Genomic DNA, 17,735 nt, shown 5'->3' with positions numbered 1-17,735 from the left:
TCCTTTTTCAGAGCTTCCATAACTTCATTTGTGGAAAAGCACAGTTACCACCTTATATTAGTTGAAACAGTGGCCCATTTATCCACAAAGGGAGTTTGTTTAGCCAGTTCCATCTCTTCTTGATTGGGATTACAATTCAGTTTCAGCCTATGCAAGCAGTAACTGAAATACCAGAATGTTCTTATGAAATGAAACAGCTCCATCCTTTGGAAAACTGAAGAAACTAATTCACAAACCTACAGTATTTCATTCATTATAAATGTACCAATTAGCATCTAGGTTGCTGGTCCAAAGTACATAAATCACCATCAACTAAAACTTCCAAAAAGATTACAGAAATACAGACCCATCTGTGTGATCTGAAATACTATTTCATCAAACAATTTCTTTAAAAAAATAATATTGTGTTCACAGGAAAATTATTTGACTGGTATCATTTACTGAATAAAAATATATAGTGAATAGATAATAAATTATATTCAGTGGTCCAATTACGACACCACGTATCACCGAATAACATTTAAGCCCAGTCTTAATCAGTGCGGGAATTACAGTCCAGGCCTGTGAATGTGGATGGGAGAATGGGCCGGGTGCAGCCCTCTGTAACAGCAGAACTCCTGGAACAAGCTCCTCCATCCCGGCTCTTCAGGCTCCACCCTCCAGCCCTGGTCTCTGGTGTGGGGTAGGTGACCACAGGGATATTTGGAGGTGGCAGACCGCTGCTGTGCATGGGGTCCTTTGATCTGCGACGGCCTTCCGAGCCTTTAATCTAAAACTCTCTCTGTTGCCTCGTTTCCTCACAAACTTTCTTCCCTAGGCCTCTTTCTTGGTGTACCGAGACAGCAGCTGTGTTCGGATGAAGTGAACGAGTTTGGTCTCTGTGAAGACGACCGTGGCCAGCACCGCCAGCAGGCAGACCGCGCCCACGCCCACGTGAGTCAGTCTCAACGCCCAGCCTCTGTCACAGCACAACGCCCCCTGTAACACACACACACACACACACACAGGGCTCTGAGCATCACCCCCTGTAACACACACACAGAGCTCTGAGCAACACCCCCTGTAACACACACACACACACACACATACACACAGCTCTGAGCAACACCCCCTGTAACACACACACACAGAGCTCTGAGCATCACCCCCTGTAACACACACACACACACACACACACACAGAGCTCTGAGCAACACCCCCAGTAAAACACACACACACACACGCAGCTCTGAGAAACACCCCCTGTAACACACACACAGAGCTCTGAACAACACCCCCTGTAACACACACACACACACACATACACACAGCTCTGAGAAACACCCCCTGTAACACACACACACACAAACACACACACACAGCTCTGAGAAACACCCCCTGTAACACACACACACACACACACACAGCTCTGAGCATCACCCCCTGTCACACACACACACACACACACACACACAGCTCTGAGAAACACCCCCTGTAACACACACACACACACACACACAGCTCTGAGAAACACCCCCTGTAACACACACACACACACACAGAGCTCTGAGCAACACCCCCTGTAAAACACACACACACACACACACACACGCAGCTCTGAGAAACACCCCCTGTAACACACACACAGAGCTCTGAGCAACACCCCCTATAACACACACACACACACACAGCTCTGAGCAACACCCCCTGTAACACACACACACACACACACACACACACACAGCTCTGAGAAACACCCCCTGTAACACACACACACACACACACACACACACAGAGCTCTGAGCATCACCCCCTGTAACACACACACACACACACACACACAGCTCTGAGAAACACCCCCTGTAACACACACACACACACAGAGCTCTGAGCATCACCCCCTGTAACACACACAGCTCTGAGCATCACCCCCTGTAACACACACACACAGCTCTGAGCATCACCCCCTGTAACACACACACACACACACACAGAGCTCTGAGCATCACCCCCTGTAACACACACACACACACACACAGCTCTGAACAACACCCCCTGTAACACACACACAGGGCTCTGAGACTGCACGGAGACACAAAGAACAGAAACCCAAAGGATATGCAGGAAGAGACATACGCTCAGTCAAATATTAATCCTGCAGGTGCGCAGCTAGAAATCAGCAATAGATAGAAAGAGCGGGGCGTGCACACACTGCAGAAAACCTCAGGGGTTTAGCAGTGAGGAGATTCACTGAAGTGTCCACTGCCATTTAAATTCCACACATGTGCACTTTGCACATTAAATTTTCACCATGTCAGCATCATAACATAAAGAATATTTTTGATACTGAAGATTTCTATGTTGGATTTTTCCTACAGTATGTGCAGGCAGGCCTGCTCCTTCTATTTCCGAAACTTATTTAAGAAGTGCTTTTCTCTCTGAGGCTGGCATCAAGGGTACTCTTAGCTCATGAAGACCCTGCTAAAATTGCTTTAGTGTTACAAATCAGGGCCATTAGTGAAATGCATTACTTCACTGTAAAAACAAATGAAAGACAGTTCAGTGAGACATACAGGAGACCACAGTGAGACATTTAGTTAAATGTACAGTACAACATACTAGGACCCCTAGACCACACTGAGACACACAAAACATGCTAACTGAAGGAGATAACTACTGAGACACAGAGGAGATCACACCACACTGAGACAAACAGAATAAGCAAATGGCATAAAGAAGTGTATTCCCTGCGTCTGATTGGCCCATTCCGACAGTGGGAAGCTCACCTCTGAGAGGGCGGTGAGGCCGGCGCTGAGGGCCAGGACGAGCAGCAGCACGGGGGAGGGGCTCAGGCCACGCAGCGGCGTCCAGGGGCTGTGCAGGAAGTAGCGGCGGATGAAGAACAGGCTGTGGCTGATGCGCAGGCCCATGTTCAGGCAGTTAGCCAGGATGAAGCCAACACTGCCCAGCCACCAGGTCAGGAAGTAGGACAGGGAGAGGAAGGACACGGACAGCCCCAGCATCACCAGGTTATACCTGTCCACAGGTAAACGGCACAGTCATACCCGTACACAGGTAAACAACAAAGTTATAACAGGAAAATGGCAGCCATATCTGTCCACAGGTGAATGGCGGTTATGCTCGTAAACAGGTAACTAACAATAATCACTTACCATAGATAAACAACAGACTTATATAGAGACAAATGGCTTTGTTATATATATCAACAAGTAACTGACATTAATTTGCAGCCCATGAAATACTTGGCACAACTATACTTAATTTGTTCTGTGACTTTGACTCAAGGAAAAATATTTTTCTTTGCTTATGATACTTTTTAATTGAAAATCCAGCCTTTTCAACTAGTTTATCGGGTGTGCTTTCAAAAAAAACATTCTCAGAATTCTCACAGTAATTCACTGGACCCAGGCAAAGTGAAAGAACAGGAGACAGATCAACAACCTTTTTTTTCAATTGAAAATTGATCCGATTCTGTGCCTGTGTGTGTGCGCATACGTTTTTCTGTGTGTGTGTGTATGTGTGTGTGCACATGGGTGTTTGTGTGTGTGCATGTTTGTGTGTATGCGTTGCCTGTGTGTGTGCATGTTTGTGTTTGTGTGCACACATGGGTGTTTGTGTGTGTACGTGTGTGTATGTGTATGCATGTTTTCTCCCAGCAGATTCTAACCTGTCCACCTCCTCTTTACTCATGGCAGCAAAGGTGAAGCACTCTGTCACTCCATTCACAGCAAGCAGGAGCACATAACCACTGTAGCAGCGCAGCAGACTGGGACCTGCACAGAGACACACACACACACACACACACACACACACACACACACACTTCTCTCAGTAACACACACCTGGTTATGCAACACTAGCCTCTAAAACATCTCAGTCTGTAAAACACACCCTCCCCAGTAATCTCCTGGTCTCTGTGACTGCTCCCTGACTCACCTGTTCCACTGCTCAGCAGAGATCCCCCGTATAAGTCCAGTGCCAGGTAAGAGTAGGCGTAGCCAAACACAGTGATGATCAGGCCAACCACAAGCACAAATTTTAGGAGACATTCCAACACCTCAGCTGCCATGGCAACCTCCTCCTGTAGACCAATCAAAACATTGTATAGTGCACAAGGCATGAAAGACATTACAAATACACATGAAATGTTGTTCTAAACATATAGTCATCATAAGTGCAATTATTATTATTTTTTTGGGGGGGTTAGACAAGAGGGATAGGGATATCAGAAAGGGGGGCGGGGGAAATAAATTCATCTAGCGAATGATTTTATCTAAACTGACATACAATAAGTGTAAACTGAAGATCAACGGAACAAGTCCAAACACAGGTCAGATAAAGTACAATTCTATCATAAAGTAGCAGCTATCCATAGTCATGAACATCAAGTCCTAAGGCTAGGACAATAATGCTGCGGCTAAAGACAGTCTAAAGACAGAAGTGACGCACAATTACAAAACACGTGATAAAAGAACTACAACTTCAAGATCAAGATGCAAGTACTACATGAAAGTGCTACTTGACTGCTGGGTAGCTCTGCAGAGAATTGTTGTATGAATGTCAGTCATGGTAGATTCTGAAGAGACCATGATGGAAAATAGGCAGTGACTGAGCAGTTTGTAGAGGAATGGAGAGTTGCACTGGAGAGGTAGGGTGGAAATGCTGTCAGGCAGTCAGGACAAGCAAGAACCATTCACACAAAAGGCAGGAAGTTGCCCTGCTGCAGTGGAGTGGACTGGTCGAGCTAGAGCTTAGTACTGACTTCCTGTTGGTGGGAAGTGGCTGTACTGTTGGCTGCAATGTAGGCCAGAGTCAGAACTTTGAACCACACCCTAATGGCGACTCGCAGCCAGTGGAGTGACCTCAGCAGAAGAGTGACGTGTGAGAACTTCAGAAGTTTGAGGACGGTAACCATGTTATACTGTACAATAAGCATCAACCTGGCTCTTGATTGGCTACATGTAAAAATCAGGCTTTTGATTGGTGGTCTCTTCTTCACTTACTCTCTTCTGGAGCTGGACCTCCTTTCCCCTCTCTAGCACCTTGGCGAAGAACACATAGAAGCTCTCCTCAATAGGCAGGAACACAAACCGAGCCACCATGGACCCTAGGTTGTTCACAATGTCATATATTCCTGTGAGGAGAGGACAGAGAGGGAGAGAGAGAAGGAGATTGAGGGAGATGAAGACGAGAAAGAAAAAGAGGCAGAAGACAGAATATCCTGCCATCATAAAATTCACAGATTCAAGGAAGACACAGTGTTCAAATTTACCAGGGCTCAGTTACTTACCCTGGTCCCCAAAGTTCAGCACGTTCAAGAAAGTCATTACGTAGCGCTCACCTGGAATATGGAAAGATGTGTGTCTGATGCATGACTGGAAAATTCAAAAATTCAGAGAGGGAATTTGAGGGAAGAAGATGCATTCATTGTACTTGTAGATTACAATGTGAATGTCTAAATCCCCTTGATAGGGGAAACTGTATGTGTAGACCATGACTGTTGACTATGTGCATGTATGTAGGACAGATGTATACAGCTGTATTCTGATACCTTCAGTGAGGATCTGCTTCAGAAAAGACTGCTTGAAAAAGCTCCAGGTCAGTCTGGCCAGTTTTGAGTTAACCACTGACTGTAGAGACAAGAACACAACATACTCAGCCACATACTGTACACACACTCACAACCCATTATATACTGTATATATATATATATATATATATATATATGTTTGGTGCCCTCTTGTTGAGAAAGTGAACGGGGTCAGCTGTAGGTGGAGGTCGATAGGTGCAGAATGTGATTGGTTGGACCAAGGCCTCACCTCCCCGCCTACTCTTGACGGCAGTAGATCACCCACGCGGCACAGGGGGAAGGCCTGTCTCTCAGCCTCCCCAGAGCTCAGAAAACGCAGGAAGAATACAGCATAGCACATCACCAGGAACCCAGTGTACACCAGCTGTGTGACCAAAGCAAGCAGCACATCAATACGTTCACCTGAGGGACGATGATCCTTACCACACAGCCTGCAATGCAGAATTAGAACTAGCATTGAAGTAATTAATTAGAATTAGCTCATTTTCAGGAAGGTACAGTATTTAAGCCATAAACACCTGACCCACATCGAAACTTGTTCTTCAGAAATAGCGTTAAATAGCTCCCATTCAAACCAAGAGTGAAAGAGCTAACATTAGACCCCCTGTTCCTCCTGACCTGGGCTGCAGAGAAGATGTAGAGCCCCCACTGCGGGGCCCACACCACCAGCACCATGGTCAGCACGCACCGTGCCACCATGGCCAAGCTCTCCGCCACCACCTGCAGAGAGAGAGAGTGCAAATACGTTCATCCTGGGGAAATATTCTTTATTTCTTTCTTCTGTGCACACTGGCATCCCATCCGAACACTCACTCACACACTCATACACACAAACACACACACAAAAAAGCACAAATTACCCAATCCATTATACAACTGACTGACTTCAGAGTCCCATATTACATTGAGGTGCCATAAACAGTCATGTCCCACACTACGTCACCTTGAGGCGCACGAACATGTGGGCCTGGGCCAGCACCCAGAGGGGCTCAGCCAGCAGCTCCTGCAGAGCGGCCAGGGCAAAGAGGCCCACGGCAGGGCCATAGTGGGGGATGGCCTGGGGATCCGGAGCCTCCAAGAGCCACAGCCACACACAGCCCAGCACAGACGCCCACAGCACACCCAGCGGCACCCTGGGAAGAGCAAGCATGGTGTGAGAGCTATGGATAGTGGGGCTACAAAGTGAACCTGCTGGATCTGTAACGGGTTCAAAGTGAGTAAACCAAAGACGTAAGGAGTAGTGTGAGCTTGTTGGATCACGAATAGGTGCTAAGAGAGTTCACTCTCACATTCACACCTTCCATAGGCACAGAGATACTATTTGGTCTTCAATTGGGCCCTCAGTATCTCTGTGGGCAGTACACTGGATATTTATAAGATGGGCAATGTCATAGCAAGTCACATCAAAACAAAAATATTTTGACCAGAATGCTTTCATGCTCACTGCTGATAATCTTTTTAAAAAACAACAAAGGCAGAAAAAAGTGAACCATTAAAACATCACAGTCATAATCTCCCAATGTGTAACTGCACTGTTCAGACAGGTGCATCCAGTGAAAAAACGTTTTGGTTTCCCTTTACAACAGCACCCTCTATTGGCCGCTCACACTCACGTCAGCCACAGCAGGTTGATGATCTGTCTCCAGTTGTGCTCAGTCTTGCTACTCAAGCAGGCCCTGCGGAAGGCCTCTCTGGACAGGAAGACCAAGGTTGAGTAGAGTAGCGTCAACCTGCACAGACAGGAACACAATGAGTATCGCTGGTACTTCACTTTCCCCTATAATCGCTTTATAGTTAGTTCACATTTACAGGAGACTAACATTATGATTAAAAAGGCATTTAAGAATGTCATTTCACATATAATGAACGCCAACTAATTGTACCCACATTAACTTTTTCTGAAACAGTACCAGTTGTAAAGGAAATATTGTAGCATCACTGATCGTGCCTGAAAGTTTTTGTTTTTGCAGCTATTCACAGCTGTGGCGCTGGTAAGAAATGGGATTCACCTGACATTAACCACACCGATCAGCTCCTTGGACACAAAGCGGAGGGTGAAGGCATTCAGAAGGAAGGTGAGAACACGAAACATCACCTGCCAAGACACATGGCCAATGTTGTTCATACACGGTGCAGATCTACGTATTCACAAACTTAATTACATTATATGTACACATTTATATATATATATATATATATATGCTATATATATATATATATATATATATATATATATACACGCTGAAGGTTAACAGAAAGTAACACAAACTCATCGCCATAACAACAGACGTCAATCTAGTCACTGATTCCATCACAAAACCTAGCATATAAACAGGATGAACAATAGTTCATAGATAATGAGGGATTAAAATAGTCTGCATGTGTGGTGCAATAAATTCCATCTAAATTAACGACAATAAAAGCATGCATTGGCACTGACAATTGACTTACTGCCTACTTACTGCTTCAGACAACACATTGATTGAAAAATGCAAGTCTGACCATTAGCCCAGGCAAACTATAAACAATGATCTGCTTTCCTTAAATTATTTATAAAAACATGCATGATGTTACATTTTGACTAATGGTTTTCTAAGCTCAGTTTTTGCTGTCCCTTGTTGTAAAAGGAAAACTGCATAAAACTATCGAATTCACTAGCCAGTTAACATTAGAAACATTGGAAATAATGTACTTAGCTATAGCTGGTTACTACTGTACCTGAAGCAAAACATTGTATGACGCGAGCGCTGTGGCATTTTCAAGCACATCTTTAGCTGTCATTGTGAATACTTCCTCGTCTGGCTAGCTAGCTAGCCCTACAAAACTACAGAACACGCGATATTCGGAGCGGCTTCAGCGCTGTCATAATTTTTAAGATATTGTTAAAAAAAGGCTAAGAGTATCGGCAGTATCTAGCAATAAAAGAAGGGGACCCGATCCACCACTTCACGTATTTGCACGGTATTTTGCGGTTTTCCTGAAATTGAATTCGCTTCACTTCCGTACACATGTCTAATGATGACAGTTCATTCGGACGCATAATAATGACGTCAAACAGGAGCTTTAAAAAATCCAATGACCGCAAGACGGCGCTGTGCTTTTACACTTATTTGGTGATTATTCAAAATGCATCATGAAAATGTGTCTAATGTGGTGACAAATAATTCATGAGGAACGACGTTTTATGAATCCGGTTTTCTTTCTACTAGGTTACGTCTCGTTATAACATTTGGATTTGAGGTATGCGTTTCACCAGATGCAATGAAAAGACTGAAAATAAATTATGTACTTGACCTGAATCGCTTCTGTCTCTATTGTCTTGGCAGGTGTCCTTGTCCTCTGTATGTTCATTCGAGGGCAATCTACGGATCACGAAAACATAACATAACATAACATAACATAACGAGGTGGACTAAATCTGTAGGGATAGATCTTAATCCAAATTCCTTTCAGGCTTTGCATTTTTTGTTTAGGCCCATACTTCTGCTTGCCTTTTTTTCCAATTCTCGCTCCATCCTGACTAGACTACTCTGGGAATCTCATATTCAGTGCTGTGCAAAAGTCTTAGGCACTTGTATAACATTCTGTACAGATAAGATTCTTTCAAAAATAATTCAATGAAAGGTCCTAAATAAACGTACTACACATTTTACATTACATTTTAGTGATTTGGCAGAATAGTTAAAAACTGAATCAATGTTTTTGTGACCACCCTTCGGTGTTAAAACTGCATTACTTTGAGATATAGAACTGTAGGAAAGCGTTGGCTAAGACAATCAGCAGGGAGTTGTTCCAAGCATGTTGGAGAACTTACCGCGGTTCTTCTGCACTTTGGTTCCTTTGGCTCCTTGCTTCTGATCTCAGACAGTCTTGATCAAGTTTTTATGTCAAAAGTAGTCAATTGCTTACAGTAATATGCCACTTTTAAAAAATAAATACAAAAATGTCTCAGTAAAATTAAATCTTTTGGAAAATGAATATTTGGAAATCTCAAATGTGTTTTTATACTAACACACACAAAAAAAAATATATATAATAAAGTCTAGGGTGCCTAAGACTTCTGCACAGTACTGTACCTCAAAATGTGTCACTGTCCAAATACTTCAGACTACATTAAACATTTGATTAAATTAATTAAAACACCCCCCTTAAATATCATACATTTGTCCCTATTGTCTCATTTTATCAGGAAAATGTCCCCTTTATTCTAAGATTTTGCACTTATTTTGTGGGTATAGCCTATATCCTCCCACAATAGGACATGGGACTGGGATTTACAGACTCCAGGCATTCCACGATTTAGAATCACATTACAATGGAAACGCTCCTTTTTCTACTTGCAACATTGCTGTGCCTTGTGTGCTTACATACATACCTCAGGAAGGCTTAGCAATACATCCTGTGCATAATATAGTCAGAGCCAGTGGAATGGGGAGTATAGTCTCCAGTCTGTATTTGGTTCTGGCAAATGTGTTATTCATCAGATATAATGTATCACTCTGGTCTGATGCTTTTGGAAGTATATGTATGTGGTGGTTATTATAATCTGTTTTTGGGTTTAAGAGGTCTTGTGGGTAGAGGGTGGGTCTCTGTTTTTTTTGGTCTGCGTCTTCATCGTTTAAGAACAAAAAGGCAAGTGTTTCTGTGGGGGCAAAGAAGGAATTATAAATCTTTCCAGCCACACACAATTAATGAGCCCCAGTATTTTCTGTGACCATAGCTTGGTACTTTGGGACCGACAGTGCAGGCCTGGAGTAACCATATTGTGATTTGTGTTTGCTGTGCTTTCTGTCACCTGTCATCACTTGTCATGATGAGTGACCCCATTACAGTCTGAATGTGGGGTGAAGACAGCCGAATGACCTGTCCCATCACTCCGCAGGATTCAGGATAATATTTCTGCACCATATTTATTCATGCACACCCAGAGGTTTCTCAATTGTACAACGAGCGCAGCACATTCAAATAAAATCAATCTAACATTGCAAACGAGCATTAATGAAGATTTTTATTAAGATGTAAAAGATGAAGACAGTAAAAAAGCACATCTTTAGCGCACCGATAATATGTTAGAACAAATATATATATACAGCATCTTACTGATTCTTGTTAAAATAATTACATTCAAGTAACATTACACACATTTACACTTATTTAACACAAGTGCAGGATTTGTCTCCAGCTCCCCTCCCCCCTTCAGAGTGTCATCATTTCCTGCAGCAGGGATTCCTGCCATATCCTATATTACACCAGCAATGCAGCGGAACATGCATCGTGTGGCAACAGGTCAGGGCTCAAACACAGAAGTGAAGTGAACTCCTAATGCCTAGATTTGAACCAGGACCGGACCACACAGGTGACAGACCCACGAGTGGGCTCAACTGGTGCACGCCAGACAGAATTACACACAGGAAATGACATACACAATGATACAGTTTTTTGTATTAATATATTTGTACCTGGGATGAGAACTATCAGGGCCTTTAAGACTAACATCTGTTCATAAAAATATATAAATAACTGCAGCTGTTCACAACAGCTGGACTCATTGATAGTTCAGCTGGACCAGAGAGCACTGGGTTGGACCAAACACCTGGGCAGAGGCTGCTAACTGAGATTTTCAGACACAAGGAGGACTTCAGCTTCTCCCTGCCTTGTGCTAGTAGTTTAAGTGTCTCATTAGGCCACTGGAAAAAGTGGGCCATCTCCGTCCAGCGACATTGGTCACTGACAGTCAGGTGATCTAGCATTGTGATGATGCAGGGTCCTGGGTAATGCCTGCAGAGGCCATGGCCTGAGACCTCAGCCATATTGATTGTGCTTCTTCACACAGCTGCTGTGGGCCCACCCCACCTAACCCTACCCCCCCGGTCCCCCTAACCTCCTGACCCAGAGGAACACTCCATCCCACGTGCCCCCCGGTAGCTTCGTGAGACATAACCACACCCGAACCCTGGATATCCTAGCATGCACATATGAACATCTAAACTGTACAATGTCCCATTTCTTTTTTTCTCTTCTTTATTTTTTTTCTTTTTTCTTTTTTTAAGTAGTAGGGTGGGTGTTCGTGCTTACACAAGGTACGTTACAATCACAATACAGTACATTAAATATTTCACTGATTTAAAGTTTGATCAAGAGATAAGGAAACCAAGGGTTTGAGAACGGTAATCTAACACTGGTGTCACCGTTTCCTCATTTTGCGAAGCTGCCTGTGGCCCTCACTTCTCCAGGAGGTGCTCCATGTTGGGGTTGATGAAGGAGAACCCGGCGAAGGCGGCCTGGTCCATGGAGTCGATGAAGGTCTTGTCGCTGTGCGAGAGGCGGGGCTTCTCGCTCAGGAACTCCCGGTCAAAATTGCTGCAGTCATTGGGGGCTTTCTGTGATTGGTAGAAATAACACGTCAGTCATGTCAGAGGCAGAGCTTGAGTGTGTAAGCAGTGACTGGATTGACTCAACCTGTAACTGCAGTGGCTATAAGACCAGAAGCTTGAAGACTGAGAGCTGACAAGCATTTCAGATGTGTATTACGCACAGAAAAGAGCAGGCTCTGCCGATGACACACTGAACACTACCGGAACGTACCACTTTGGGCTTGAAGGGGGGGTCCACTTCCCTCTTTTCCAGGGCGGTCCAGTTGATGGTCTTGAAGAAGGAGTGTGTGCGGATGTTGCCGATGACACCCAGCCTGCGGGTGGGGTCGCGCTCGAACAGCTGGGGGAAGAGGAGAGGAGACCACAGGGCTGAGTGAAGCTGTGGTTAAGATGGGGAACACCATTGACAGTTGGCTGGAAGGGCGGAACCCCGTCTGACACTGCTTTCTCACCCACGACCGCCAGCCAGAGACACACTAACTGTTGCATTGACAGACTGAAGCCAAGCAAAACACAGCCGGAACCAAAACACTGACAGACCGAGTGTCGTCTAGTATACACAGTGCATGCCGGGGAGCGTAGAGCGGACAGACTGGTGGACAGACCTTCTCCAGCAGGTCCTTGCACTCTTTGGTGATCCAGCGTGGGTAATGAGGGGTGTCCATGCGGATGGACTCGAACAGCTCGTCCTCGTCGTCGCCGTGGAAAGGCGACTGACCAATCAGCATCTCGTACAGCAGCACCCCGAACGACCACCAGTCCACTGAGAAGGTGTACTTCTGTCCCAACAGGATCTGAGGACAGGCACGCGGACATAAGCGCATAAGCACTCAGCGGAAACTGCCTATGTTTGCATACGTCCTCCCCAATTCCCCTGTGGCCAGGCGTGTTTACATTCTGCTCGTATCAGTCGCTGCAGTGACTCGCTCAACCACTGAACCGTAATAACAGAGCAGCTCAAAAGTCAAATGAACCAACAATCGTCAGTTCATGCGAACGCAATGTGAAAACACACATGGTTAACTTCAGAGAGACACCTGCACACACACCGCAGTGTTTTGCGCTTTATGAAAGGTTCTTTCCCTCATTATAGCTGTGGTGAACGCTTTCTGGGCATTTATACAGTGACCGTGCGTGCTTGTTGGGTGATGAGCTCACCACCTATATTTAACTGTACTGATCTTACCACATAATGACCAGTGTCGCAATAGTACAATCACACATCCAGAATATAAACAAAGTAATAGCAGTCACAACAAATTGTGAACACACAAACACCGACAAACAGACATAGGAGGAGTAGAAAAAAGATGAAAAGGACGTGAGGAAAGTGGTTGTTTCCTAGGAAACACCTTGCGCCTTCAAAGCTTGGAGACCTCTAAAAGCCATGCGGCTCTATGACAGACACACACCTCGGGTGCAATGTAATCTGGGGTCCCGCAGAAGGTTGTGGCGCGGTGCTCCCCGAACACGTTCTCTTTGCACATCCCGAAGTCGGCGATCTTGATGTGTCCATCGCGGTCCAGCATCACGTTATCCAGCTTCAGGTCCCTGAGGAGAGGGTGAAGGAAGAACGGGCGGAGGAAGAGCAGAAGGACAGGACGAGTGCGGCAGAGTTATTGATCCACGTGTCATATGGACGTATCAGTCTGTGTGAGGGCAGCTGGCTAGCGAAGCCACCTGGGCTTTCACGTAGCAGAGCGAGCCCCACTCAGTGCAGTGCAGCAATATAAATCAAACTTAAAACAAACCTAAAACCTAACCTGATTCTCTGGAGAAAATCACCCACAAAATTACCCTGTTATGATGTTTCGCTCTGCTCCAATACAGGTGGTAACCAACACTGGTGTGTATACAGCACTTTTGAGAATCAAGCCAGTCTAACCTGCAGACATGCACCCCAGTCCTACACCATTCCCTTGCTCAGTGTAACTGTGGGAGAGTCTAAACCAGTCCCACATTCCCCAGAGTAATCTAGCCATGAAAGAGTCCAGAGCAAGCTGAGGTTTGACATTCAGAGCGTGGAATAACATGTCATAGCTCATAATGTCCCAGAGGACAGCTGCACAGTGGAGAAACAGTAATTGCAGGGCTGCAATGAGGAGCAGGTCTTATGTGTATACTTATTTACATACAGTGCACAATTCTCAACGTGAAAGTCAGTATATGCCATATATTTACCTAGTCTACCTAGTCTCTGTGAATATTTGAACAACTCTACAGATATATTTCAAAGTTAAATAAAGACAAAAAAGAGGCTTCTCTGTGATTATAGCTGGCACTTGCTAATTACACGCAGCAGCACATTTAACATTCAAGTTGTTTGAGGAAGCGATAAAGGATGCCCTTGGGGTGTGTTTTACCTGTAGATAATTCCTTTGGAGTGGAGGAACTGTAGGCCACAGACTATCTCAGCTGAGTAGAACCTGTTAAGACAGAGGAGAGAGGGGTCAATCGCAGAGCGATGTCAGGACAGAGCAGAGAGGGGTCAATCACAGAGCAATGTCAGGACTGGAGAGAAGGATCAGTCACAGAGCGATGTCAGGACAGAGGAGAGAGAGATTAGTCACAGAGCAAAGTCAGGACAGAGCAGAGAGGGGGAACGCGCTCAGGCTGCTGAATAATTCAGAGGAACATTTCTCTCGCTAACGCGCAGCCTGCCGAAACCCAAGCCCGCCCGTCGCCAGCTGGCAGGGCTGCAGGCCATATTCCCATAACATAACAATATAAAAGACCAAAGGGGCTAAAAATGTAAACATTAGTGTGAATTTGTGGAGGTAGCCTCGCTAGAGGTTGAGCAGGGGAGTGGGGTGAGGGTAAATGCGGATGTCTTGTGGTGAGTTTCCTTTATTCATCAGCTGTTGGTGAACTAAGCTGAGGTTTTCGACGGAATCGATGGCGACCACCTTGTTCCTCATCCAGAGTTCAGCCAGCAGCGAGGGAAGCCAGGACACTCTCAGGACTGGCAAGTTTTCCCAATTCCTGAAACTCAATTCTGTAATTTAAATGACTCTGTAGAGCATTTTGGGCATTTTGACATTTAAGAGCCAAATTCATTTCCTGAATTGACTGAACTGAAAAGGAAGTGGGCCAGGTTACGAAGACGTCAGTGCAAGATGTTAAAAACTGTGTACCATAATCCACTGAGGTACCACATATTTCTTGTCAAAAAAAGACCAAAAGTTCTGCGGAAATGACTGAGTGAGCGTTTAATCTCAAATCCAGGGGGCAGGAGGGGGCAAACAGTTGGGCATGAGGAATGTGCCACGCCCCACGGTTGTGCCAACCGCCATGCACCACGGTTCTCCTCCACGCGTCCAGACACATCGCTGGGTTCGGCTGGCCAGTCCCGTCCCTCTGGGAAGCCTTGACTGATGATGACACGGCTGAGGAGGGGTGGGGGGCGAACCACAATCTCCTCTCTGTTTGAGCCGTTAGCAAAAGCGATCAATCGGGGTTTTTCTTCTTTGTTCTGCTCAATTTCCTCCGTCGTGTCGTGGCAGGTTTTTCGGTCTGTGGCCTCGTTGTTCTTCCTGAGTAAGTTTGGGAGCGGTGCCAGTCTCCCCCGCTCTCTCGGCGCAGACGGGGTCTATAAGGCGGACGAAGCGGAAGACCTGGAGCTGCGCTGAGAGACGGCCCAGCGCTGAACCCGCACGCCCCCCCCTTTGGCACGCCAGGTCACGTGACTGCATGGTTCAACCGTCTCCCCCGGCGACAGTGCGCCCTGCCTAAACGGAACGCTGAAGGAGGGGACGGTGGAAGTCCCGTAAAACACGCATGACAGTGGAAACAAACTCCCTCTCTTTACACAGCCGTCTGGTTTCCATCACGACGTGGCGAGAGGGTGTGGGAGGGAGAAGAACCGCCCCAAGATCCCAGATCACACCCTCCTTACTGCGGCGAGCCACAGACAGCTCCAGGGAGAGGGTTTGGTGTCTGGGGGGGCTGTGAGGGAGAAGCGGGTGTATTTGAAAGGGCAGGTTCAGAAAGCCTGTGTTTGTATATAGGCGGTTATGTTGTCACTTCCTGTGTGTACTGCCACACAGGGACACATTAACAGGAAAGGTAGTGTGCAGACTGAGACAGGAACTCACGTGGCTCTGTACAAGTCGAAGCGGCCCTTTTCCTGAATGTGGAACATCAGGTCTCCCCCATTGAGGTACTCCATCACAAAGAAGAGGTGTTCCTGTGGACACAGACGGCACCGTCACCACACACCCACAGCAGGACACCCGCTGGGAATACCTCTATAAGGATAGGGGTCGGAGGTTACCTTGGTCTGGAAGGTGGAGTACAGGTGTGTGAGGAAGGGGTTGTCCCAGGCCAGTGCCAGCACCCTCTTCTCCACCATGGTGCACTCCACGTCATCATCCATGAGAACCACATCCTTCTTCAGGGCCTTCACCGCAAAATACTCTCCCCGTCCCTTCAACTCCGCCAGCAGGACCTGGGAGGCAATTACAGACATGGAATAACGTTCAGGATCAAGGTAACCCAGAGCTGTGTTTGAAGGGCAAGACCAACAGCGGAGTAAGGGACGGCTACAACCATCGACTAACCGTAACCTACCTTGCCAAAGCTGCCTTTCCCCAGGACCTTGTGGAAGACGAAGTTGTCCACGTTGATGCGGCTGGGGGTGATGCGGGACACGGGCCGAGGAACAGTTCCATCCCACAGCTTCCCGTACGGGCTGCTGTCTGCTGAGCACACGCCATACGGCCAGACAAGTTACAGCACGGGCGCAAGCATTAGCAATCACTTTTTCCATTCGACTGCAAGTTCAGCTCGTGGCAGCGTACCAGTAACATCCAGTCCTGGCAGGGCTGGAGTCTTGAAGTCTTGGTAGATTCCAATGTCAGATAGGGAGCTGTCCGACTGCCTTGTGGATTTCTGTGGAAGTGTGGGAAGTATATAATGAGGAAAGGAGACTGAATACTGTAGAGGATCAACATATTCTCCATGGACACAATTGCAAATGTACTCCAGCTTAACGCCAACTCAGCACTGTTTAGTTAAGTAGGCCTAGAAATTGTAAAACACTGTACGGATTAGTGACAGAGAAATCACATGAATGCACCACATATAGATACGAAATGAACAGACTGGTCATGACCACAAATATAATCTGTGAAATGTCAGCTAGGCAGGCGGCCATATTGGACGGGTTTATTCTTAGATTTTACAAGACAAGATTTCAAGATTTTGCAGTGGTCACAAAGGGCCATATAAGAGAAGAATTTGAAATGCTCCTCAGAATACTGCTTCCAATCTAATCATTCTGTATCTATGGTGGTGACCTCACACAGGTTTTGGTCAGAGCACAGATGTGAAGCCCCACCCACATGCAGTGGGTAGGGGTCCAAAGGTCAAAGCAAGACAGCAGGGAACCTGTTGTACAGGTGAACACAGTGTGCTCTGATTGGAAGCCATTTTGAAGCTGCACACAGGGCTACTGAACACACTTTGCGAAGCCCTCTCAACACTCCCCTGCAGGGCGAGCTACACACGGACAGAGACAGACCAGCCAGCTGATCTGAACAATCACAAGTCTTACCGTCGATACAGTGTGCTTCTACCCCGTGCAATGGACATACAGGACAGCAGATACAAGAGAAAAGGTGAAAATGAATCATGTACACATACTTAAATGAAGAAATAAATAAATGTGGTGATTAGTAGGGGAAAACATAATTGCTGTGAATGTCTTTAGTGAAGATCCCACAACTTTTAATTATAATGCAACTCTTACACCATGAAACACAGATGAAACT

At 46.0% G+C, this 17,735-nt stretch overlaps 2 protein-coding genes across 5 annotated transcripts in view; both read right to left on the bottom strand.

The window, feature by feature from the left end:
- On the bottom strand, nucleotides 1-8,608 carry rft1 (RFT1 homolog). The gene is made up of 13 exons (XM_061258269.1): nucleotides 8,309-8,608; nucleotides 7,600-7,685; nucleotides 7,204-7,320; nucleotides 6,534-6,723; nucleotides 6,209-6,310; nucleotides 5,820-5,954; nucleotides 5,552-5,630; nucleotides 5,291-5,341; nucleotides 5,004-5,134; nucleotides 3,937-4,081; nucleotides 3,668-3,773; nucleotides 2,766-3,015; nucleotides 1-978 (listed from the first exon to the last, which is right to left on the bottom strand). Exons 1-13 carry the CDS (start codon nucleotides 8,369-8,371, stop codon nucleotides 814-816), a joined length of 1,620 nt encoding a protein of 539 aa, XP_061114253.1. The 5' UTR covers nucleotides 8,372-8,608; the 3' UTR covers nucleotides 1-813.
- A 2,862-nt stretch (nucleotides 8,609-11,470) lies between these two features.
- The window catches only part of LOC133138376 (protein kinase C delta type-like), a 29,127-nt gene continuing 22,862 nt past the window's right edge, over nucleotides 11,471-17,735 (bottom strand). Inside the window, exons 10-19 of one of the 4 annotated variants that reach the window (XM_061257079.1) lie at nucleotides 17,519-17,536; nucleotides 16,764-16,854; nucleotides 16,534-16,664; nucleotides 16,238-16,411; nucleotides 16,059-16,150; nucleotides 14,328-14,390; nucleotides 13,377-13,515; nucleotides 12,570-12,758; nucleotides 12,176-12,304; nucleotides 11,471-11,970 (exon numbers count right to left, since the gene is read on the bottom strand). In XM_061257079.1, the coding sequence (XP_061113063.1) occupies nucleotides 11,812-11,970; nucleotides 12,176-12,304; nucleotides 12,570-12,758; nucleotides 13,377-13,515; nucleotides 14,328-14,390; nucleotides 16,059-16,150; nucleotides 16,238-16,411; nucleotides 16,534-16,664; nucleotides 16,764-16,854; nucleotides 17,519-17,536 (1,185 nt within the window). In that variant the 3' untranslated portion in view covers nucleotides 11,471-11,811. The remainder of the gene's footprint in view (nucleotides 11,971-12,175; nucleotides 12,305-12,569; nucleotides 12,759-13,376; nucleotides 13,516-14,327; nucleotides 14,391-16,058; nucleotides 16,151-16,237; nucleotides 16,412-16,533; nucleotides 16,665-16,763; nucleotides 16,855-17,518; nucleotides 17,537-17,735) is intronic. The other 3 variants (XM_061257081.1, XM_061257082.1, XM_061257083.1) reach the window with 3 other exon arrangements.

The sequence above is a fragment of the Conger conger genome, chromosome 10, assembly GCF_963514075.1.
Source record: "Conger conger chromosome 10, fConCon1.1, whole genome shotgun sequence".
Lineage (NCBI taxonomy): Eukaryota > Metazoa > Chordata > Actinopteri > Anguilliformes > Congridae > Conger > Conger conger.
The sequence above is the reverse complement of the archived record's forward strand: the minus strand, read 5'-3'. Positions and strand labels throughout refer to the sequence as shown.